Source organism: Oncorhynchus gorbuscha, linkage group LG08 (genome assembly GCF_021184085.1).
Source record: "Oncorhynchus gorbuscha isolate QuinsamMale2020 ecotype Even-year linkage group LG08, OgorEven_v1.0, whole genome shotgun sequence".
Taxonomy (NCBI): domain Eukaryota; kingdom Metazoa; phylum Chordata; class Actinopteri; order Salmoniformes; family Salmonidae; genus Oncorhynchus; species Oncorhynchus gorbuscha.
In genome coordinates, this window is record NC_060180.1 from 39020788 (window position 1) to 39044885 (window position 24098).

At 42.8% G+C, this 24098-nt stretch overlaps 1 protein-coding gene and 1 pseudogene across 2 annotated transcripts; both read right to left on the reverse strand.

The window, feature by feature from the left end:
- The window catches only part of LOC124040647, a 32827-nt pseudogene extending 24098 nt beyond the window's left edge, over nucleotides 1-8729 (reverse strand).
- Nucleotides 8730-14332: 5603 nt separating this feature from the next.
- On the reverse strand, nucleotides 14333-17871 carry LOC124040860 (ETS domain-containing transcription factor ERF-like). Of its 2 annotated transcripts, none has more exons than XM_046357964.1 (6): nucleotides 17737-17871; nucleotides 16872-16929; nucleotides 16246-16474; nucleotides 15718-15832; nucleotides 15384-15480; nucleotides 14333-15013 (listed from the first exon to the last, which is right to left on the reverse strand). In XM_046357964.1, the coding sequence occupies exons 2-6, from the start codon at nucleotides 16927-16929 to the stop codon at nucleotides 14682-14684; spliced, it is 831 nt and encodes a 276-aa protein (XP_046213920.1). In that variant the 5' UTR covers nucleotides 17737-17871; the 3' UTR covers nucleotides 14333-14681. The 2 variants fall into 2 exon arrangements, with proteins under 2 accessions (XP_046213920.1, XP_046213919.1); XM_046357963.1 differs by having other exon boundaries at nucleotides 16246-16477.
- Nucleotides 17872-24098: the final 6227 nt, after the last annotated feature.

A 24098-nucleotide genomic window follows, 5' to 3' on the forward strand; every position in this document is an offset into this window, starting at 1 on the left:
GGGCTGTAGTGGAGCATGTTGAGAGCTTCAAGTTCCTTGGCGTCTACATCACCAACAAACTAACATGGTCCAAGCACACCAAGACAGTCGTGAAGAGGGCACAACAAAACCTATTTCCCCCCCCCCCAGGAGACTGAAAATATTTGGCATGGGTCCTCAGATCCTCAAAAGGTTTTTACAGCTGCACCATCGAGAGCATCCTGATGGGTTGCATCACTGCCTAATATGGCAACTTCTCGGTCTCCGACCGCAAGTAACTACAGAGGGTAGTGCGTACGGCCCAGTACATCACTGGGGCCAAGCTTTCTGCCATCCGGGACCTCTATACCAGTCAGTGTCAGAATAATGGTCAAAGACTCCAGCCACCCTAGTCATAGACTGTTCTCTCTCGCTCGGCAAGCGGTACCAGAGTGCCAAGTCTAGGTCCCAGAGCCTCCTAAATAGCTTCTACCCTCAAGCCATAAGACTCCTGAACAGCTAATGAAATGGCTATTTTCATTGCCCCCCCACCCCATCTGGAACGCTGCTGCTACTCTTATCTATGCATAGTCACTTTAACTCTCCCTACATGTACATATTACCTCGATACCGGTGCCCCCGCACATTGACTCTGTACCGGTACCCCCTGTATATAGCCCCGCTATTGTTATTTACTGCTGCTCTTTAATGATTTGTTATTCTTATTTTGGGGGGAGATATCTTCTCAAAACTGCATGTTTTTGTATTCGGCGCATGTGACAAATAAAATTAGATTTGTTTGAAAAGTCAAAGTCCTTTGGATTAGTTATTTGTACAGCTGCCACTAACTTATAATAATAACTTGATTTCCTCTGGATTTTTCTCCTCTGTACTACCACTTAACTGTATTACCACCACAACGGTAGTCAGGAGTCACATGACCGCAGTGAAATTCCACATGACCATTTTGAGTCACGGTATCTAGGCTTCTCCATAACTGTGCTCTGATGTCTCTGATGGTCGTTAGTAGCCTACCAAACTTGCTAACAGCCAGTCGCCAATGGCCGGTACTCAGCACTCTATTGTCCTTCTAAATCCCTCCGACATTAATACAAATGAAATGACACTTTATGAGTGCCCTGGTATTCTGAGTTTGAGTAGAATAGGATCACCTTTTTGGCAGCGAGAGCCAGCTCCTCATAACTGGTTGATGCATGGAATAAAGTGTTTGTTGCACAACATTTCCATAGGCAAGGCAATTGCATGAGAACACAGAGTTGATGGCCTCTTTTTTTTTTAATAGAGGACCCATTAGCTTTCTATAGGCTAGGACTATTATATTTATTTTTCAACTTTCCATAGATTAAGCATTTTTTAAAATCTTTACAACTAGAGTAGCCTGCCTGGCTGGCATGAAAATGAACAGTGGGGAAAGCGTCCTTTACTAATAATAATATAATAATAATAATAATATAATATAATAATAATAATATATGCCATTTAGCAGACGCTTTTATCCAAAGCGACTTACAGTCATGTGTGCATACATTCTACGTATGGGTGGTCCCGGGAATCGAACCCACTACCCTGGCGTTACAAGCGCCATGCTCTACCAACTGAGCTACAGAAGGACCACACTATTCAAGTGCATACTGATGGCGTCTTTCGTTTTTACACTGCCCCTGCTCTGACAGGTGCATGATAAATGTCCCATTTGAAATCGAAACAAATTTCACACACATTTAAAGACAAGATTAAATTGAGAATAGTCTGAATGGTGAGAGTATTATCACTTGTGAATGATGCACAGCAAATGCCTTCTTCTGTGTGCAACTTTTTCAAATCAGTCGCATGCATCATGCCCAGCCCATGTTTTGCATCACAAAATGGTGTAAGCCCAGCTGAACGGTGTTTCCTCAGACACAGTGGTGCAGCTGGTTTCCGGGTTAAGGGAGCAGTGTGTCAAGAAGCAATGCGGCTTGGCAGGGTGGTTTTTCGGAGGACGCATGGCTCTCGACTGTCGCAGCGATGGGACAAGACTAACTACCACTTGGATATCACAAAATTGGGGAGGAAAAATGGGTAAAAAGTACAAAACGATAATAAAAAAAGGAATGGCTTGGAGATCAGTTGGTGACCACTGGTGTAAAGTAAATATATGCATTATTGGCAGTTGTCTCCCTCTTACCCTTTCTTGTCTTTAATGTCCTCAGTGACACTACCTTTTCCCCTTCTCTGTGCTCAGCTTTCCTTCTCCCTCACTCTTCTCCTTTTTGTATCCCTCACTACTCTCTTTTTTGTATCCCTCACTATTCTCCTTTTTGTATCCCTCACTCTTCTCCTTTTTTCTTCCACACTTTTTTATTGTCTTCCACGCTTTTACTCCTATTAGTCTTCCACTCTTTTCTCCTCTGGTTTCTCCATCTTCACAGCTGCTTTCCTGGGAGCCAGATAACAGAGAAGTACAAAGCATGTTCCATTTACTTGTTCCACTGCCATCTCTGCAGCTTATAAGCCTCTTACACCACTACAGATTTCTTCTAAACTTCCCATAGCAAAGTTAGGTTAAGGCCCAAATGGCACCCTATATAATGCACTAAAATTGTTTAGGGCCTATACGGCTCTGGTCAAAAGTAGTGCACTATATAGGGAATAGGATGCCATTTGACACATTTGTTTCTTCTAAACAAACTGCAGAGAGCAAACTCATTCATATAGGATGTTTCAGTGCTAGGGAGGAAGTAAGTGTGTGGGGAAAAATCTCAAAGAAATTGCTGATAGGGGCTTTCTTGGCTTGGGGGCTTTGACACTTTGTCCTCAGTTTCTTTCGGCTCCTTTACTGCCTTTTCATTCTTAGGACTTTTCTGCTTGTCTTTGTCATCCTTTACTGCCATCTTGAGTTTTACGGCTTTTTCCTTTTTCCCTCCAACTTCTTTCCATCATCCTCCCCCTTCTCGGTCATGGTCTCTTTCACATCTATTTCTTTCTCCTTCTCTTCGTCTTTAGTCTTCTCTTCACCTGTCTCTTTCTGCTCTTTTTTTTCCCGGCTCTACCTCAAGGCGTACCCACACTTTTTCCCCTCTCCTCCCACCTCCATCGCTTCCTCTTCATTCTCGACAGAGAGAGAGTGATGCAATACAAGGGGTAGGAAGCAACACACCTGTAATGGAGGAAAATAAACCTTACCTGTGCTGTCCTGTGTTTTGTCAACCCGTGCTCTTTTTTTTTCCTGAGGTCCTTGTTCCTTCACCTTCCTTCACCTCCTCCTCACTGCCACTCCTGCTGTCCAGCTCCCTCTTTGGGAACGGCTTCCTTGCTACAGAGATGACACAGAAAAATAGAGATACATTACTACTGAGCACGTGTGCAATTATACAGCCTAATTCCCTTTTCAAACAACTTGTGTGGAAGCTTCTCTTTACTTTTAGTAATAATTCCCACGCACTTGCAACGAGTGAAACCAGATGTGAGTTCATTTTTTTCATTTTTCAAACACCTTTGAAAATGCATTTTTTTAATTTTTTTATTTATTTTACCTTTATTTAACCAGGCAAGTCAGTTAAGAACATATTCTTATTTTCAATGACGGCCTGGGAACAGTGGATTAACTGCCTGTTCAGGGGCAGAACGACAGATTTGTACCTTGTCAGCTCGGGGGTTTGAACTCGCAACCTTCCGGTTACTAGTCCAACGCTCTAACCACTAGGCTAAGCTGCACTAGATAACATGGACAGTTAACAGCGTGTTATTAGAGGCTGATGGACTTGTTTAGAGACTGACCGGTCCGGCGCTTGAGTATTACTGAAGGTGAGGTGGACATGGCAGTTTCAGGGGTGGCAGCTGGGGTCACCGGTGTAGCAGGAGTGACTGGGGCAGCAGCAGGGTACAAGGGGATGGGGAGTGCCTTGAATACTTCATCCTGTGGGGGGAAAGAAAAAAGTTCTTACTCCAGATCTACACACACACGTGCGTGCACACACACTTTGCCTCGTCTTTAATTGCATAGACCAGGGGTTTAAAGTAGGAGTGCTGATCTAGAACCCGTTTTGCCTTTTAGATTCTAATGAATAAGATTACATGGTCAGGGGGGACCTGATCCTACTATGAGGCGCTTTGTAAATACAGGCCCAGTGCAGGGTGTGCAAATAATCTCCTTATTAGAGAGGGTTTACATAGAGAAGGAAATGTGGTGGGAAATGTAGTAGCTACCTTTTCCTTCCTGGGTAGGACAGCCCTGTCCTCTTGTTCCTGTTTGACTGCCTGTTCTTTCCCGACTGGAGCCTCATCACTGTCCAGGATCTGACGACTGTGTTTACTGAACTTATTTTTACTTTCAAATCAAGCTGGTTGTGGACTCCATTCTGCACTTTGAGAGAACTTTTGACAGGTCTAGCAAGTGTCGTGTCTTTGGCATCATTAAAAGTGAAGACTTGTTTATCAAATCACTTCTCTGTAATTATTATTACGCGATTAAACTAATCACCAAGGGGCACCAAGGAAATCTTATGATTAAAGTTATAATTTTCCTAATATAACTCAACTTAATATCTGATCCATTAGTCTAATTAATGAATGATTCTTTACCTCATGTTAGTCTCATTCCAAATGTTGGAAATTGTAGGTTATATGCACGAACCCAGCCTTTACTATGAATCATCCATACACCAATTATCTTAATAGTTTATTTGCTAACTAAATAATCACAGAAATGCATAAACAAACAGATATGGTTACAAGGAAATGATTGGGGAGGTTCCTTAGTGGGCTAAGCCATTCTGACTGCTTGGTGGACAACGGGAAGAGGAAGTGGACTGAACAGTGGGAAAGACCAACAAAAGGAATCACTACAGTTGATAATTATATTAATTGAAATGCTAATCCTTTGCACATGACTGATCACTCATTCGGGAATAACTGCAATCAATATACATTTACGCTCAGTGTGTCGTTGTGGAATCGTCCGTCTGAGTTCTTACGAGTCTCTCTCGCTCTCTGCCTCCCTGAAGATCAAGTCTTTCGTGGTTAAAATGAATACTTCAGAGTAGCATTCCGAAATCTTCTCATAGATGTTTCGGCGGTTGTCGGTAGAGGTCGACCGATTTTATGATTTTTCAATGCCTATACCGATTCTTGGAGGACCAAAAAAAAGCAGATGCCGATTTTTACTTTTTACTTAAAAATATATATTTGTATTAATGACTATTACAACAATACTGAATGAACACTTCTTTTAACACACAAATAAAATTAATTTAGTCTCAAATAAATAATGAAACATGCTCAATTTGGTTTAAATAATGCACAAACAAAGTGTTGGAGAAGTAAAAGTGAAATATGTGCCATGTAAAAAAGCTAATGTTTAAGTTCCTTGCTCAGAACATGAGAACATATGAAAGCTGGTGGTTCCTTTTAACATGAGTCTTCAACATTCCCAGGTAAGAAGTTTTAGGTTGTAGTTATTATAGGACTATTTCTCTCTATACCATGTGTATTTCATATACCTTTGACTATTGGATGTTCTTAAAGGCACTATAGTATTGCCAGCCTAATCTCGGGAGTTGATAGGCTTGAAGTCATAAACATTGCAATGCTTGAAGCACAGCGAAGAGCTGCTGACAAATGCAGGAAAGTGCTGTTTGAATGAATGCTTACGAGCCTGCTGCTGCCTACCATCGCTCAGTCAGACTGCTCTATCAAATCAGACTTAATTATAATAACACGCAAATATGAGCCTTAGGTCATTAATAATATCCGGAAACTATAATTTAAAAAACAAAAACATTCATTCTTTCAGTGAAATACGGAACCGTTCCGTATTTTATCCAACGGGTGGCATCCATAAGTCTATATATTGCTGTTACATTGCATAACCTTCAATGTTATGTCATAATTATGTAAAATTCTGCAACAAGCCAGTCGGCCCAAACTGTTGCATATACCCTGACTCTGAGCGCAATGAACGCAAGAGAAGTGACAATTTAATATTTCCTGCTAACATGAATTTCTATTAACTAAATATGCAGGTTTAAAAATATATACTTCTGTGTATTGATTTGAAGAAAGGCATTGATGTTTATGGTTAGGTACATTCGTGCAACGATTGTGCTTTTTTTCGCAAATGCGCTTCTGTTAAATCATCCCCCGTTTGGCGAAGTTTTCTGTCTTTGTTAGGAAGAAATGGTCTTCACACAGTTTGAAACAAGCCAGATGGCCCAAACTGCTGCATATACACTGACTGTTGCACAGAACGCAAGAGAAGTGACACAATTTCCCCAGTTAAAAGAAATTCATGTTAGCGGGCAATAAACTAAATATGCAGATTTAAAAATATATACTTGTGTATTGATTTTAAGAAAGACATTGATGTTTATAGTTAGGTACACATTGGCGAAGTAGGCTGTGATTCAATGATAAATTAATTGATTGATTATATGCAACCCAGGAGAAGCTAGATAAACTAGTAATATCATTAATGATTGTTTTTTATAAGATACGTTTAATGCTAGCTAGCACCTTGGTTCCTTGCTGCACTCACATAACAGGTAGTCAGCCTGCCACGCAGTCTCCTGTGGAGTGCAATGTAATCGGCCATAATCTGTGTCCAAAAATGCAGATTACCGATTGTTATGAAAACTTGACATCGTCCCTAATTAATCAACCATTCTGATTAAATCGGCCGACCTCTAGTTGTCGGTCTTCCCATCCCAGGTTGACAATTTCTAGCTGCAGACTAGTAATTAGTATCTAAGATTTGCTCTTATTCTGACAGGATTGATAGTCTCAGAGGTTAACCATTTCCACCCGTGTAGCCAATGCTCCACGTGGTATGGTTAGGAATTCAACAACCATTGCAACCTTCGGACTCTGAGGCTTTTGTGGTTTGAAGAGGATTTCCTCTGGAGGGTTTTTTATTCGTAACAGTAGAAAAGGGCTGTTCCATTACGACAGATCATGTCTCGAGCCAATTACTTGGTTAAACTTTAAAGGAATACAATTCTCCTTCATTAAAAGGTTTATCACCTTACATTTCACAAATAGTTTTATCTTTACTCATTAATTTTATACAATAATTGGATGCAAACACCATAATTGAGAAATGTACATATTCAGAGATCTAGTTGTGTGTTTCCTGTCCTCTCGGAGGTCCCCAAATGAAACATTTACATTTAAGTCATTTAGCAGACGCTCTTATCCAGAGCGACTTACAAATTGGTGCATTCACCTTATGACAACACACTCGTCATACCCGTCCCTTAAGTGTCCACGGATTATTCCCACCTCACAAGTGGACCTTTTGTATCAAATCCCCATTTTGTGCATTTAGGAGTTAGCCATGTGAAATCCTTTGTTCTCTCTGTGTGTCTCTTTCTGTAGACCTACACTGCAACAAATTATCATATCACCCTAGACCAGTCTGTTTGCTTTCGGCACAGCTAATTGCTTTGTCATCCAAGCAACGGCTAGGCCCCAAGTTGCTAGGTCCCAATTCCTTTTTGTAGTGCACTGCTTTTGACCAGGACGCATAGAAGTCTGGTCAAAAGTACTGCAATATGTGCCATTTGAGACGCAGATGGGGTACAGTTTAAGCTTGAGGCATTTCCAAGTTATATTCTTAAAGAAATCAACAGTATCAGTCAAAAGTTGACACACCTAATTCCAGGGTTTTTCCCTTTTCCTTTATTATTTTCTAAGTTGTAGAATAGCGAAGACAAACTATGAAAACACAAAGAATCATGTAGTTTAAAAAATAAAAAGCGTTAAACAAATCAAAATATATTTGAGAAAGATTGCCTTGACAGCATTGCACACTCTTGCCATTCTCTCAACCAGCTTCATGATGTAGTCATCTGGAATGCATTTAAATTAACAGTTGTGCCTTGTTAAAAGTTCATTTGTGGAAATACCATTCCAAGATGGCGTAGCAGTCAGAAGTCTTTGTCTTGTCTCGTCCCATGTGAATATATTTTTATATATTTTTCTTCGCATTCTTTTTCATATTTTTCCTAAACCTCAACTTCAAAATACTCTCCTGCAACCCGCCTCACCCAATGTGGCGTGGATCTGTTTTTTTTTCTAAAGTATTTCTATTTACCTCTGAACTGGAATACCTCAACTGAAGCTAGCTAGCTAACAGCTATCAGTCATCAGCTAACCACTGCTAGAGGTCATCAGCTAACCACTGCTAGAGGTCATCAGCTAACCACTGCTAGAGGTCATCAGCTAACCACTGCTAGCGGTCATCAGCTAACCACTGCTAGCGGTCATCAGCTAACCACTGCTAGCGGTCATCAGCTAACCACTGCTAGCGGTCATCAGCTAACCACTGCTAGCGGTCATCAGCTAACCACTGCTAGCGGTCATCAGCTAACCACTGCTAGCGGTCATCAGCTAACCTTTAGCTCGGAAAGCTCTCGCCAGTTCGTACAACACGTTTCAAACCAGAGCATACCGGACCTATTTTTCTCTCTATATCCCAGGGATTCCTACCGCAAACTCTGAACCTTTTCATCTGGATCGTGGCAGCTAGCTAACCGCAACCCGGGTTGACTACTCCTAGCTAACGATTCCGTCCCGGAACAAGCACCAGCTAGCCCATGCTAGACCCATCTCCCGGCTAGGGCTCCTGGGCTACTCCAGAAGCCCACTCCTCGGCTACAATATCCGGACCCCTTCTACTGCCAGTACGGGGCATGGAACCCCGCCGATCCTTCACGACTGGAATACTGACGTAATCTGCCCGAGGAGCCCAACAGGCCCCTCAGGCGCGACATCCCCCGAAGGCCCATTCTGCTAACGGCGGCCTGCTAGCTATCTATAGCATATTGGACTGTTAGCTGATCCATGGGCCAGTTTCTTGGACCACTATACCCATTTTGCAAATTGGACTTGAAACCCTCTGCTACTTGGAACCCTACTAATTCCACCGACTGGTCTATCGACATCACTGCACAAAGAGGCAAAAACAGACTTCCTCCATCGCGATGTCCCTCTAAGGCCCTTCTGCTAGCTTGCTAGCCCCGGCCTGCTAACTGTCTGAATCGCAGTGTCTCCAGCCAGCCCAACCACTCACTGGACCCATATGTTCACTTGGCTACACATGCCTCTCTCTAATATCAATATGCCTTGTCCATTTCTGTCCTGGTTAGTGACTACTGTTTTATTTCACTGTAGAGCCTCTAGTCCTGCTGAATATGCCTTAACCAACCATGTTGTTCCACCTCCCACATATGCGATGACATCACCTGGTTTAAAACGTCTCTATAGACTGTATCTCTCATCATTACTCAATGATCAGGTTTACATCCAATGTACTCTCTTCCTACCATACCTTTGTCTGTACATTATGCCTTGAATCTATGCTATCATGCCCAGAAACCTGCTCCCTTACTCTCTGTTTCGAACAAACCAGTTCTTATAGCCTTTAGTCGTACCCTTATCCTACTTCACCTCTGGTGATGTAGAGGTGAATCCAAGACCTGCAGTGCCTAGCTCCACTCCTACTCCCCAGGTGCTCTCATTTGTTGACTTTGTGACCGTAAAAGCCTTGGTTTCATGCACGTTAACAATAGAAGCCTACTCCCTAAGTTAACTTTATTCACTGCTTTAGCACATTCTGCCAACCCGGATGTCTTAGCAGTGGCTGAATCCTGGCTTCGGAAAACCACCAAAAACCCTGAAATTTCCATCCCTAACTATAACATTTTCCACAAAGATGGAACTGCCAAAGGGGGCGGTGTTGCAATCTACTGCAGAGAAAGCCTGCAGAGTTCTGTCTTACTATCCAGGTCTGTACCAAACAATTCGAGCTTCTACTTCTAAAAATTCACCTTTACAGAAACAAGTCTCTCACCATTGTCGCTTGCTATAGACCACCCTCTGCCCCCAGCTGTGCCCTGGACACCATATGTGAATTGATTGCCCCCCATCAATCTTCTGAGCTCGTGCTGCTAGGTGTCCTAAACTGGGACATGCTTAACACCCCGGCCATCCTACAATCTAAGCTTGATGCCCTCAATCTCACACAAATTATCAATGAACCTACCAGGTACAACCCCAAATCCGTAAACACGGGCACCCTCATAGATATCATCCTAACTAACTCGCCCTCCAAATACACCTCTGCTGTTTTCAACCAAGATCTCAGCGATCACTGCCTCATTGCCTGCATCCGTAATGGGTCTGCGGTCAAACGACCACCCCTCATTACTGTCAAACGCTCCCTAAAACACTTTAGCGAGCAGGCCTTTCTAAACGACCTGGCCAGGGTATCCTGGAATGACATTGACCTCATTCCGTCAGTAGAGGATGCCTGGTTATTCTTTAAAAGTGCCTTCCTCACCATCTTAAATAAGCATGCTCCATTCAAAAAATGTATAACTAGGAATAGATATAGCCCTTGGTTCACTCCAGACTTGTCTGCCCTTGACCATCACGTCATTACCATTGAATAGCCCCAGTGATATGCAACTTTTCAGGGAAGTTAGGTACCAATATACACAGGCAGTTAGGAAAGCTAAGGCTAGCGTTTTCAAGCAGATATTTGCATCCTGTGGTACAAACTCAAATGTTCTGGGACACTGTAAAGTCCATAGAGAATAAGAGCACCTCCCAACTGCCCGCTGCACTAAGGCTAGGAAACAATGTCACCAGCAATAAATCAACAATAATTGAGAATTTCAATAAGCATTTTTCTACGGCTGGCCATGCTTTCCACCTGGCTACCCCTACCCCGGTCAACAATCCTGCGCTCCCCACAGCAACTCGCCCAAGCCTCCCCACTTCTCCTTCACCCAAATCCAGAAACTGATATTCTGAAAGAGCTGCAAAATCTGGACCCCTAAAAATCAGCCGGGCTAGACAATCTGGATGCTCTTTCTGAAATTATCTGCCGAAATTGCAACCCCTATTACTAGCCTGTTTAACCTCTCTTTCATACCGTCTGAGATTCCCATAGATTGGAAATATGCCGCAGTCATCCACCTCTTCAAAGGGGGGGGACACTCTTTACCCAAACTGCTACAGACTTATATCTATTCTACCCTGCCTTTCTAAGATCTTTGAAAGCCAAGTTAACAAACAGATTACCGACCATTTTGAATCTCACCATACCTTCTCCGCTATGCAATGTGGTTTCAGAGCTGGTCATGGGTGCACCTCAGCCACGTTTAAGGTCCTAAACGATATCATAACCGCCATCGATAAAAGACATTACTGTGCAGCCGTATTCTTCGACCTGGCTAAGGATTTCGACTCTGCCAATCGCAACATTCTTATTGGCAGACTCAACAGCCTTGGTTTCTCAAATGATCGCTTGGTTCACCAATTACTTCTCCGATAGAGTTTAGTATGTCAAATCGGAGGGCCTGTTGTCCGGACCTCTGGCAGTCTCTATGGGGGTGCCACAGGGTTCAATTCTCAGGCCGACTCTTCTCTGTATATATCAATGTCGCTCTCGCTGCTGGTGAGTCTCTGAGCCACCTCTACGCAGACGACACCATTCTGTATACCTCTGGCCTTTGTTGGACACTGTGTCAACTAACCTCCAGATGAGCTTCAATGCCATGCAACTCTCCTTCCGTGGCCTCCAACTGCTCTTAAATGCAAGTAAAACTGAATGCATGCTCTTCAACCGATCGCTGCCCACCCACCCATCCAGCATCACTACTCTGGATGGTTCTGACTTAGAATATGTGGACAACTACAAATACCTAGGTGTCTAAACATCTCCAATACAAAATTAAATCTAGAATTGGCTTCCTATTTCGCAACAAAGCATCCTTCACTCATGCTGCCAAACATCATAAAACTGACCATCCTACCGATCCTAGACTTCTGCGATGTCATTTATAAAATAGCTTCCAATACTCTTCTTAGCAAACTGGATGCAGTCTATCACAGTGCCATCCGTTTTGTCACCAAAGCCCCATATACTACCCACCACTGCGACCTGTATTCTCTCGTTGGCTGGCCCTCGCTTCATACTCATTGCCAAACCCACTGGCTCCAGGTCATCTACAAGTCTCTAAAAGGTAAAGCCCTGCCTTATCTCAGCTCACTGGTCACCATAGTAGCACCCACCCATCGCACGAGCTTCAGCAGGTATATCTCACTGGTCGCCCCCAAAGCCAATTCTTCCTTTGGCCGCCTCTACTTCCAGTTCTCTGCTGCCAATGACTGGAACGAACTGCAAAAATCTCTGAAACTGGAGACTCCCTCTCTAGCTTTAAGCACCAGCTGTCATAGCAGCTCACAGATCTCTGTAAATAGCTCATCCAATCTACCTCATCCACATACTGTATTTATTTATCTTGCTCCTTTACACCCCAGTATCTCAACTTGCAAATTCATCTTCTGCACATCCTACCATTCCAGTGTTTAATTGCTATATTGTAATTACTTTGCCACTATGGCCTATTTTTTGCCTTACCTCTCTTATCCTACCTCATTTGCACATGCTGTATATAGATTTTTCTACTGTATTATTGATTGTATGTTTCTTCAATTAAGTAACTGTTGTTGTATGTGTCTCACTGCTTTGCTTTATCTTGGCCAGGTTGCAAATGAGAACTTGTTCTCAACTAGCCTACCTGGTTAAATAAAGGTGAAATATATATTTTTAAATTAAATTTTAAAAATGCTTTCCTTAATGCGTTTGAGCCAATCAGTTGTGACAAGGTAGGGATGGTATAAGATAACCCTATTTGGTAAAAGACCAAGTCCATATTATGGCAAGAACAGCTCAAATAAGCAAAGAGAAACAACAGTCCATCATTACCTTAAGACATGAAGGTCAGTCAATGTGGAAAATGTCAACAACCTTTAAGTTTCTTGAGTTGCAAAAAACATCCAGGTCTATGATTTAAACTGGCTCTCATGAGGACTGCTACAGGAAAGGAAGACCCAGAGTTACCTCTACTGCAGAGGATAAAAATTGAAATTGCAGCCCAAACAAATGCTTCAGAGTTCAACAGACACATCTCAACATCAATTGTTCAAAGGAGTCTGTGTGAATCAGGCCTTCGTGGTTGAATTGCTGCCCAGCAAATGTGGGAACTCCTTCAAGACTTTTGGAAACACATTCCTTATGAAGCTTGTTGAGAGAATGCAAAGAGTTTGCAAAGCTGTCATCAAGGCAAACGGTAGCTACTTTGAAGAATCTCATGTGTACTGGTTCTGTACATCATTACATGTATAAGTCCAAAAATGTATGTAGAAACTAAGGATTCTAGCTTTAAAACACTCTAGTTTCTCCTTCACTGGTCCATCAAACTTTGCTTTCCTTTGCCAGTTTGGGACTGGAAGAAAGAGCTAGAGAAAATGGAAGAGAAGTCAGAACCATAAATCTGGACTGTCAACAAGGCAAAGGTATACAGAGTCATAGCTAGATTTCTATTAAGGTAGGTGTCAACTTGAATTTTGAGTCAGTATTAGGGTGTTAGGTCTAGTGACAACCTGGACGCTGTGCGAGAATACTACTGTTTTTGATAATGGTGCTCACTTTATGAATCATGCTATTTTGATCAACTGAATTGAAATATGTGCATAAATATCTTCCATAATAGGTTGTGAATAAGGTATGTTTAATGTCTGACAAATCGTTTGTGATCATTTTTCTATCGGGGAGCTCCCACAAATCAGTGGGACCAGAACGGTTTGACGCTTCATCCATTTCAGGTGGCGTTATCTTGTCCAATCATATACAATTAGGGTATCACCCATCAAGTTCACTGACATCTGGAATGAGTTTTGTGGAGGAGCAAGTTAAAATAAAAATAAAATGCCTAAGTGATAAGGTAAGCAAGGTTCCATCTACATGACTCAAACGCATATCACTAGGTAGCTAACGCGTTAAACAGCTCAGATTCTTTGGAACAGTTTGCATGCGGAATTGTTGAAGCGATCATATTTACTAGGAGTAGGTCGATATCGTTTATTGTATAAGCTCTGAAAAGGTCTTGTTGATTGGTCGTTCCTCCTTGAGATATGAGTTGTTTGTTAACCTGAGTTCACCTGTGTTGTTGGTCCCATTTTTGTAAAAGGCTTCGTCACATTGACCTGTGCATTAATTAGCACAACATTCAAGTGCGCTTGAAGTAACTTGGATAATGTCGAAGATACTTGCTGTACTAAAACGTGAAAGTTACTTATGCTTCGCTGCATGTTATTTCAGTTGTCCGTTGTGGTCAATTGTATTTAAATGCAAATTCCTTGCTTAACACTGAAATTAAACCAACACCACACGGACATTACCTGTGCAGACTTCAGACGATTCTCCCGGGGAAATGTTTTTTAAGCCATTAGCAGCTGTGATACTGTCTCTAGCTGGAGTGGAGTCGTGTAGCTACAGCACGATACTGGTGATTTATGGGGATGCTTTATTAGTCTTTAGGTAGCCCAAATATTTTTATATTTTTATATTCATAAAGCACAGGACAACAATTTGACAAGTGAAATATTTGATAATACATAAACTACATCTCTGTTGAAGATTGTAGAAAGTTCACTGTTCATACAATTCATCATACATATCATACAGTTGCAATTTATCTGCTCTATACATGAAGTGCTTTGTTACACAAACTATATTATAAAACGACCTCAATAGGAACAATACTATTATAAAATTGTAACTTCAACAGCCTTTTCAGCAAAAAACTACAGACAAAAGTCCTATTATAATGTCAAAAGAGGAAATTCTCTCCTGCATTTCTCCTCCTCTGACTCTACTCTCCATCAACATTTCCCACATTTCTCTCTCCTGTTTTGATCCCACTCTCTTTCGCTCCCAGTCCCACACGAAGGGTGGTGGTTCTGTTCACATTGTTCAAACCCCACTCTGAGCCAACCTTGGTTGGCCAGCCGTTGGGCTGGAGGTGTAAAGCAGCAGAGGTGGGAGGTGGAAGGACTGCTGAGAGTTCACTCGGGTTAGAGCTCCCAGGAGGAGGGGGCACAGAGAGGAAAGGTAAGTGTCCCTGAAGATGGTGGGACTGAGGGAACGGGATGGGCTTCTGGAGGCAGTACGGAAGCAGGAGCGGGTGTGTGACACACTGGAGGGCTGTCAATCAAAAGAAACACAGACAGACAGACACCACACACAGTCAGTCAGCCACATACACATTGATTTACATCAAAAGATGGCACAAATATCTTGAGGACAAGGGGCTATATGTATTAAGCATCTCGGAGTAGTAGTGCTGATCTAGGATCAGTTCCCTCTTGTCCATATAATCTTATTCATTGTAATCTGAAAGGCAAAACAGCACTCCTAATCTGAGAAGGTTGATACATACAGCCCCTGAAATCCTGGAGCCCAAAATGAGCACTGAGTAACGTCAAATCAATTGAAGCGGAATGATATGATCAATCATCAATATGGTGGAGTGTGTTATCATGAGGTTTTATGGGAGGGAGGGTTGGGTTCTTACCTCTGTCCATCATGGCCCCTCTCCCTCCTCCACACAGTGGGGCCCCAGTCACCCCACCCTCAGGGAGGGGGAACGGAAGAGGGGCACTCTGTACCAGCTGGGAGGGACAGGGATGGTATGGAGATGGTCAAAAAGAGAAGGTGTGTTCATAACATTACATCCTTATAGGCAGTGAGGTTGGTATGGTTGTGAGATGGTAGGATATGTGTAATTATCTGTGTCCCAAATGGAACCCTATTCCCTGTATGGTGCACTACTTTAGACCATAGCTCTTTATAGGGAACCGGGTGCCTTTTGGGACGCACACCTTGAGATAAACGGGGGATATAATGACCTGGTGGCAAGGTGGGTACCCTGGGTAGTTAACCAGGATCAGTTTACTGAAGTTAAACTTGTAGGTGAATCTCTTCCCTTTGGTCTTATGAAGAATCCTCTTATTGTAGTAGTACCTGTTGGTAACAAAGAAGGAGCAACTGTAGTATTGACATTGTATGTGTAGCAGTGGAGGCTGCTGAAGGAGGACGGCTCATAATGATGTCTGGAATGGAGCCAATGGAACGGCATCAAACCATGTGTTTGTGTTTGATACCATTCCACTGATGCCGCTCCAGCCATTACCACGAGCCCTTTCTCCCCAATTAAGGTGCCACCAACCTCCTGTGATATGTAGCCTGATCCACCATCCTGACTTCACTAAGGTCACGAGATCAGGATGGTTGAACGAGGCTACTGTATGTGAGCTTAGCGTAAGAGTCTGTGTGTGTGCGTGCGTGCGTGCGTGCGTGCATGACTTGTGTGTTTGTGGAATTACAGTTACATCTGTAAAACATCATCACCATTTGAGTGTGTTATGTCACCTCACCTCAGTGCTCTGCTCAGCTTGTCATAGTTCATGTGGGGTTTGCCTTTCCTTTCTCCCCACAGCCTCGCCAGCCTCTCAGGGTCTCTGATGACAAACTCCCCCCACTCTCCCCCCCATCCGATCGCCCCGCCCTCACCTCGCCCAAGGAGTTCCAACAGGAAGTGCCACAGCTGCACCTGTCTGGAGCCAGGTGACCATGCAGGCTTGTATGCCCAATCAGGGAATAACACTGCTAACCGGAAGTGACAGGAGGAATCGTTAGATTAAACACACATGCTCTTTATCAGTTTGGTTTTCTTCCATTCCTTGCATCCTCTCTCCTCACCTACTTCTCAACCGTATTGTAGTAAAAGGTCAGAGGTCCTTTCCTTCGGACCTTCGTCTCCAATTAGTTTTGAGAAGGACGAGAGGAGAGAGGATGCGAGCAAATCAAGGAAATACAATTGAGATTTGCTTGCAGAGAGAAATGCATAGACACAGACACCCTACGTAGACCACGCAAACCTCAATTTGCAATGATAATAAATGCATTGTAAAATGTGCGCACACACTGTACCTGCCCAGTGCCTAAATTATGTAATTACTTACTCATGTTTTAGGGACACAATATAAAGTGGGACCCTTACTTCTGCTCCAATATGGTGAGGGAAGGGATCCTATAGAGGCGTGACAGTTACACTGCATCTGTAAAATATCATCATCGTCATCTTTATCTTCGTCGCCATAATCATCATTATCATCATCACTACCACAATGAAGTCATATTTTCAAGAACATCTGTAAAGTTGTTTAATTATCTTCATTACCACAGTAAGGTATTGAAATAAGGTATATAAATCACTTTCTTTCATCTTTCTTTATGAAGTGGATGACAAATGACAGTAACAGTCACAGCAGAAATGCAGTCAATAATAATATTAGAAAACTTCAAATGTGTAAAGATTTTTTTTCTATAAATGTCAAATATTTATGTTAAGATGTTACAATAGAAATCCAATGTCATCCTAAGCAGCTGATTCCTCTTCACACTGAAGTAATATGATTGCATCATCATTGTTGATGGCCTCCAAAAATACCATTCCACCAACCTAGACTGAAACGTGCATTTAATCATGGGACAAATAAAACATACCGTCTCTTAAAATGTAATTCGTTTGTTTGTAAAATGCTCACATTTAGAAAGGAAAGCAGACAATTTCATGTAATTTGTAGTTTCGTTACAACTTCTTAGCAAATAGATATACAGTACAGTTATAAGAACCAACAAATAAATTGCAGCATGAAAGCAGAATCGCCCATCACAGCACACAGCTGAACTGAGGATGTTTTTACTAAACAACCTATACGATTCCTCCAATTTCAGGAACAGAATAGAATCGAATAACTTTATTTTTCCCTTGAGTGAACTTCTTATTTTTTGGAGTGGTTAATAAACAATAAACAAACACAAGCAGAGGAGGAAATGTGATATAAGAGTGGTGCTATAGTTACCTCTGTGGCCAGTGTTGCAGAAATGTAGGCTGATGCTTCTCCAGATGAGCAGAGAAGAGCAGTTTGTCTGTTAGTCCCCTTGACGAAGTCTGGACAGATTGAGGGACAGCAGTCTTGTCAGAATCGAGCTTATACCCCCATCCCATCTACCTTTCTCTCCTACCCTCCTCCTTCCTCGCTCTCCACGCCTTCCACTGTTCTTCTTTCCTACCGTCCCATGATCGAGAGTTAAACTAAAGAGATCGCTATGATTGCCAGTGTGGTGACATTCAAAATGATGTCAAAATGTACATATTTATTTATTTGTTTGTCAGGGACCATGTACAGCATGCCATTTGCACCAGATTTAGCTAGATCGCTCATTTTCATCTGTTGTCCCTGGGCAGAAAACAATCATCAATACATCATTACAATGCTACGATATAACACACTATTAATATATATATAATATAACAAATCATAATATACAACAATAGACAATATAATGATAATATTACATCAGAGTTTAAATGTCCCGTCCAAGCAATCCATATGGGTTCTGGTCAAAAGTAGTACACTGTATAGGGAATAGGGTTCCTTTTAGGACGCAGTCTGTTTTCACCTATGAATAGTGTCTTTGATCAAGGAACAGCAAGGCAGACAGTATAAGCAGAGTTAGCCAGTATCATCAGAGCCCATCTCCCCCTATCTCAATCGCAGTATACATGAGTGTTTCATTGAAACTTCGTCAAAGTTGATTAGGCGCATACTGTGTCCGGGCCTCTGCCCTTTTCAAGTGTTAAAAATAAGATTTACAATAACACTTCTAATGCAGCAATGGTTGCTGAAGAGCACTTTATTCTCGATATAGCAATGGTTTGATAAAGGTGTGGAATCAGTGCACCCTTCCCGCCCGCTGTCCCCTCAGATACGATAGCTGACACCGGAGGCTTTTAATTCCAGTGTAAATACAAATACTCTTCCAGACAGACATCAATTATGCATGCTGCTAATTGAGTTGAATGTTGTGCTTTGAGCAGTCTTGGGACTCCGGGTCACATGCGGGTGGATCGCCTGAAACCAGACACACATGCATGCACCCCACACACACATACAGAGCCCTTGGCAGCCCAAAAGGGATACACTGGTGACACAGCCTACGGTGGACATAGATCACACACAGAGTTACAGATACAAGAGGCATTGAAGTCATCATTGGGGGTGTCAAAAATATGTTTCAGTTTGGCGTAAAATTCCTTGTTTTTTTCCCCCCTCTGATTCCGCATGCTATTGGACCAGTCAGTCGTCAACATTGCAATGCTCAATAGAAAACCCAACTTGCACACAGGAATTTGGTTTTACAACAACTTGCTCTGAGATTCTTCTCCTCTTTCAATAGTATGTACTGGATGCATTCCAAATGGCCCCCTATTCCCTACATAGTGCACTTTTTTTTGACCAGATCCTTGTGGGCCCTGGTCAAAAGTAGTGCACTATAAAGGAATAGGGGGCCAGTTCAGACGCTGAATATGTCCACTGTGACTAAACTTATCATAGTGTTTTGTATGTATGTGCATGAATGGGATGGGGGGGGGGCTAAATAAGGATTACCTTCTTCTAAAAGGACTACTGTTTGTTTTACAGCTGACGACCCAGAAGCTTAATCTGCTACTTAGCTTAGCCTCTGTTCAATCTCTTTCCGCGACTTTTCATGCCTCCGTCCTCTCCTCCTCTCTCTCCCTTCAAACCGTCCATTTCAATCCTTTCCTCACCCAATTTCTCTTCCTTTTTTCCCACTCTCCTCTTCTTTTCCTTTCACTGAGTGAAGGGATATGGTGAGAGAACTGTTTATGATACAGGTTGATGATTACATAGTATGTATGAGAGGGGAAAATGTGGTCGCGTTCCAAATGGCTACCTATTTTCTATGGGCCCTGGGAAAAAGTGGCCCACTACAAAGGGTATAGGATGCCGTTTGGGATGCTGAAGCCTGTATGGGAGACAGGATGATGGTATTGTGTGGGATGAGGGTCATGCTGCAGGTCTTAGGGTCAAATCCTGTTAGGAGTAAGAGGGATGAAGGTTTTAGTGTTTTTTCAGGGCCTAGTATTCAGTCATGGCAATGAGTTTAGTGGGAACATCAGTTCTCATCATGTGTGTATGTGAGAATGGAAAGTGTACGTTTGTGGCTTTATCCCAAATGGTACACTGTTCCCTATGCAGTACACTACTTTTGACCAGAGCCCTGGTTAAAAGTAGTGCACTATATAGGGAATGGGTTGCTATTTGTGACAAACACGTGTGTGTGTGTGTGTGTGTGTGTGTGTGTGTGTGTGTGTGTGTGTGTGTGTGTGTGTGTGTGTGTGTGTGTGTGTGTGTGTGTGTGTGTGTGTGTGTGTGTGTGTGTGTGTGTGTTGAACAGGACCCAGATTACCGCCCCACTCTTTTTTTGCTAATGCCCTCTGAGCTAAAGCCACTTAAACCCAGAAGGTTACAGGACCAATAGTCTTTTCCTCCCTCTTTCCTTGAATGTGTCCCAAATGGCACCTTATTCCATGCATAGTGCAGGCCCGGTCAAAAGTAGTGCACTACATAGGGCATAGGTTGCCATTTGGGATGTACTCCTTTTCTCCCCAAAAAACACTTGTCTGTCTTTTTTCCTGCTGACTCTTCTCTCACCCTCCCTCTCCCACTCTCTCTCCAGGGAGCTTGTGGGTTTTGAAAGGTTTCTCAATGTTCCTAATCCTTCCATCTCTTTGTCGGGGAAAAATATATCCGCATGAAACTCAAGAAGAGCCCAAAAGGAGCTAGGTTAGGTGTGTGACTGTGTGTGTGTGAGGTCATAAAAAATGTGTGCACCTTTGGTTCACTGGTGTACATCACAAGGCATAGAACTGGCATAGAACTGCTCTAAACGTTTAATTTGGATAGAATGTAACTAGATCGTTCCTCCAATTTAGTGCCGTTTGAGAAGTGTAACTGTTAAAAAAAAATGAATATCACCTAATTTTAACATTGTCATAAAACTCATATGTTTTTATTATTATTTAACCAGGCAAGTCAGTTAAAAACAAATTCTTATTTACAATGACAGCCTACCCCAGCCAAACCGAGATGAAGCTGGGCCAATTGTGCATCGCCCTATGGGACTCCCAATCACGGCCAGTTGTGATACAGCCTGGAATCAAACCAGGGTCTGTAGTGTACTGAAATGCAGTGCCTTAGACCGCTGTGCCACTCGGGAGCTCATGTTCATAAACAACATTTTCCCCATCTCAAGAGGTTGAATAAAAAATAACTATAGTAAGTGCCAAATAAAGTAGCAGGGTTAGCTGACAGGGTTGACAACTTCTTCTTAAATCAGCCATACATCCCCTTGTCACCGCGTGATTGGAACCAAGGTTGTGTGCAACAGAGTGGAAATGTAATGCAAGCTTCACAAAACATTTTAATTGAACATTTCTAGCCTATCTATGGGTAACAGGGTTGACGACAGTGGAGGCTGCTGAAGGGACAACAGCTTATAATAATGGTCGGAACGGAGCAAATGGAACGGAATGAAACTCCTGGAAACCATGTGTTTGATACCATTCCACTGATTCCACTCCAGTCATTACCACAAGCCCGTTCTCCCCAATTTAAGGTGCCACCAACCTCCTGTGGTTGATTTTATGCTCAGCTCAGTTTTCCACCACAAAATGCCCAAAAAGAGTAGAACCAGCTCACCTGATTTTACTATTAGATTTTCAATGTTTATTTGAAGATAATATTTAAAAAGGATATATTTGTATATAAAAAATAGTTCAGTTCATGTAACAGGGTTGACGTTAAAATGAGGTACAGACATAAATTAATCACTAATCGCATGAAATAAATCAATCTTCAGAAATTACTTTGTCATAGCAACAAAATAACCAGGACTTTACAATGATGGTGAAACTTGGATACATTTTGGGATTCAGTGGGTTCAAATCTCCTAGAAGTGACACAGGGGAGGGACATGTCAAAATGCAGAATTTTTGCACTTTAACCAGCAAGCCTTTTCATGTAAAACAAAATCTGATTTATTGAATTCTCAATAGTGTCTATTGTAAAGGGCACTTAATTTTAAAGGGATTCTCTGGTACTTGTTTATACTTTTTAGCCAGTAGTTCTGAAAGTAGCACTCACGAGCCAAAAGTGGTCCCTGAAAATGGTGTACTATGTCACATGTGCACCCCGTCATTGCTCTCTTTCGCACTCTGCTGTGTGTGCATCATGCTAGCTGTCATTCATATGGCGAGGGACTGAAGCCTATTGGTTGAACTCTAATTGCTTTGGGGCTGGCCCACATGGGGAAAATGTAGGGGAATTGGTGCAGCACAGCTTCCAGAAAAAAAAGTTGCTTTCAAGCTAAGGATTTTGTGGCTAATTGAGGTAAAGCAATAATTCTGCTCATAGATTTAGCATATTTATAACTGGGTGGTTCAAGCCCTAAATTCTGATTGGCTGACGGCCATGGTATATCAGAACATTTATTTTTTTACTCAAATTACGTTGGTAACCATTTTGTAATCGCGTTGTCGTGCCTAAGAACAGCCCTTAGCTGTGGTATGTTCGCCATATACCACACCCCCAAGGCCCTATTGCTTAAATGAACAACTGATACATCCAGCCCAAAGCTGGAAGTTAAACAAAATACTAAGATGCCAAAGTTTGAGCATGTCTAAAATAAGTATTTTAAAAATAAATATTGGTGCAAAATGTCTATTCAAAATATCAACGGGTCTCAAAAGGCACTCATTTTGTGAAATGACACTAACTACACTACTCAAAAAAATAAAGGGAACACTTAAACAACACAATGTAACTCCAAGTCAATCACACTTCTGTGAAATCAAACTGTCTACTTAGGAAGCAACACTGACAATAAATGTCACATGCTGTTGTGCAAATGGAATAGACAGGTGGAAATTATAGGCAATTAGCAAGACACCCCCAATAAAGGAGTGGTTCTGCAGGTGGTGACCACAGACCACTTCTCAGTTCCTATGCTTCCAGGCTGATGTTTTGGTCACTTTTTTGAATGCTGGCGGTGCTTTCACTCTAGTGGTAGCATGCGACAGAGTCTACAACCCACACAAGTGGCTCAGGTAGTGCAGCTCATCCAGGATGGGACATCAATGCGAGCTGTGGCAAGAAGGTTTGCTGTGTCTGTCAGCGTAGTGTCTAGAGAATGGAGGCGCTACCAGGAGACAGGCCAGTACATCAGGAGACGTGGAGGAGGCCATAGGAGGGAAACAACCCAGCAGCAGGACCGCTACCTCCGCCTTTGTGCAAGGCACTGCCAGAGCCCTGCAAAATGACCTCCAAATGGGCATGTCTGCTCAAACGGTCAGAAACAGACTCCATGAGGGTGGTATGAGGGCCCGACGTCCACAGGTGGGGGTTGTGCTTACAGCCCAACACCGTGCAGGACGTTTGGCATTTGCCAGAGAACACCAAGATTGGCAAATTCGCCACTGGTGCCCTGTGCTCTTCACAGATGAAAGCAGGTTCACACTAAGCACGTGACAGAGTCTGGAGACGCCGTGGAGAACCTTCTGCTGCCTGCAACATCCTCCAGCATGACCGGTTTGGCGGTGGGTCAGTCATGGTGTGGGATGGCATTTCTTTGGGGGGCCGCACAGCCCTCCATGTGCTCGCCAGAGGTAGCCTGACTGCCATTAGTTACCGAGATGAGATCCTCAGACCCCTTGTGAGACCATATGCTGGTGCGGTTGGCCCTGGGTTCCTCCTAATGCAAGACAATGCTAGACCTCATGTGGCTGGAGTGTGTCAGCAGTTCCTGCAAGAGGAAGGCATTGATGCTATGGACTGGCCCGCCCGTTCCCCAGACCTGAATCCAATTGAGCACATCTGGGACATCATGTCTCGCTCCATCCACCAATGCCACGTTGCACCACAGACTGTCCAGGAGTTGGCAGATGCTTTAGTCCAGGTCTGGGAGGAGATCCCTCAGGAGACCATCCGCCACCTCATCAGGAGCATGCCCAGGCGTTGTAGGGAGATCATACAGGCACATGGAGGCCACACACACTACTGAGCCACATTTTGACTTGTTTCAAGGACATTACATCAAAGTTGGATCAGCCTGTAGTGTGGTTTTCCACTTTAATTGTGAGTGTGACTCCAAATCCAGACCTCCATGGGTTGATACATTTGATTTCCATTGATAATTTGTGTGATTCTGTTGTCAGCACATTCAACAAAGTAAAAAAAAAAATGTAATAATAATTTAATTCATTCAGATCTACGATGTGTTATGTTCCCTTTTCATTTGTTTGAGCAGTGTATAACAACCTGTGAAAGTGTCCGAGTATCTGGACTACTCACCACTAAGT

Excerpts from the sequence above, each read along its gene's own strand:
- LOC124040860 (XM_046357963.1), bottom strand. The coding sequence starts at position 16,929 with ATGCAGTGTAACTGTCACGCCTCTATAGGATCCCTTCCCTCACCATAT. Across the intron at positions 16,478-16,871 it reads CTCACCATATTGGAGCAGAA|CAGTGTTATTCCCTGATTGG; the intron begins GTAAGGGTCCCA and ends ACTTCCGGTTAG. Across the intron at positions 15,014-15,383 it reads AGGGGCCATGATGGACAGAG|CCCTCCAGTGTGTCACACAC; the intron begins GTAAGAACCCAA and ends TTTGATTGACAG.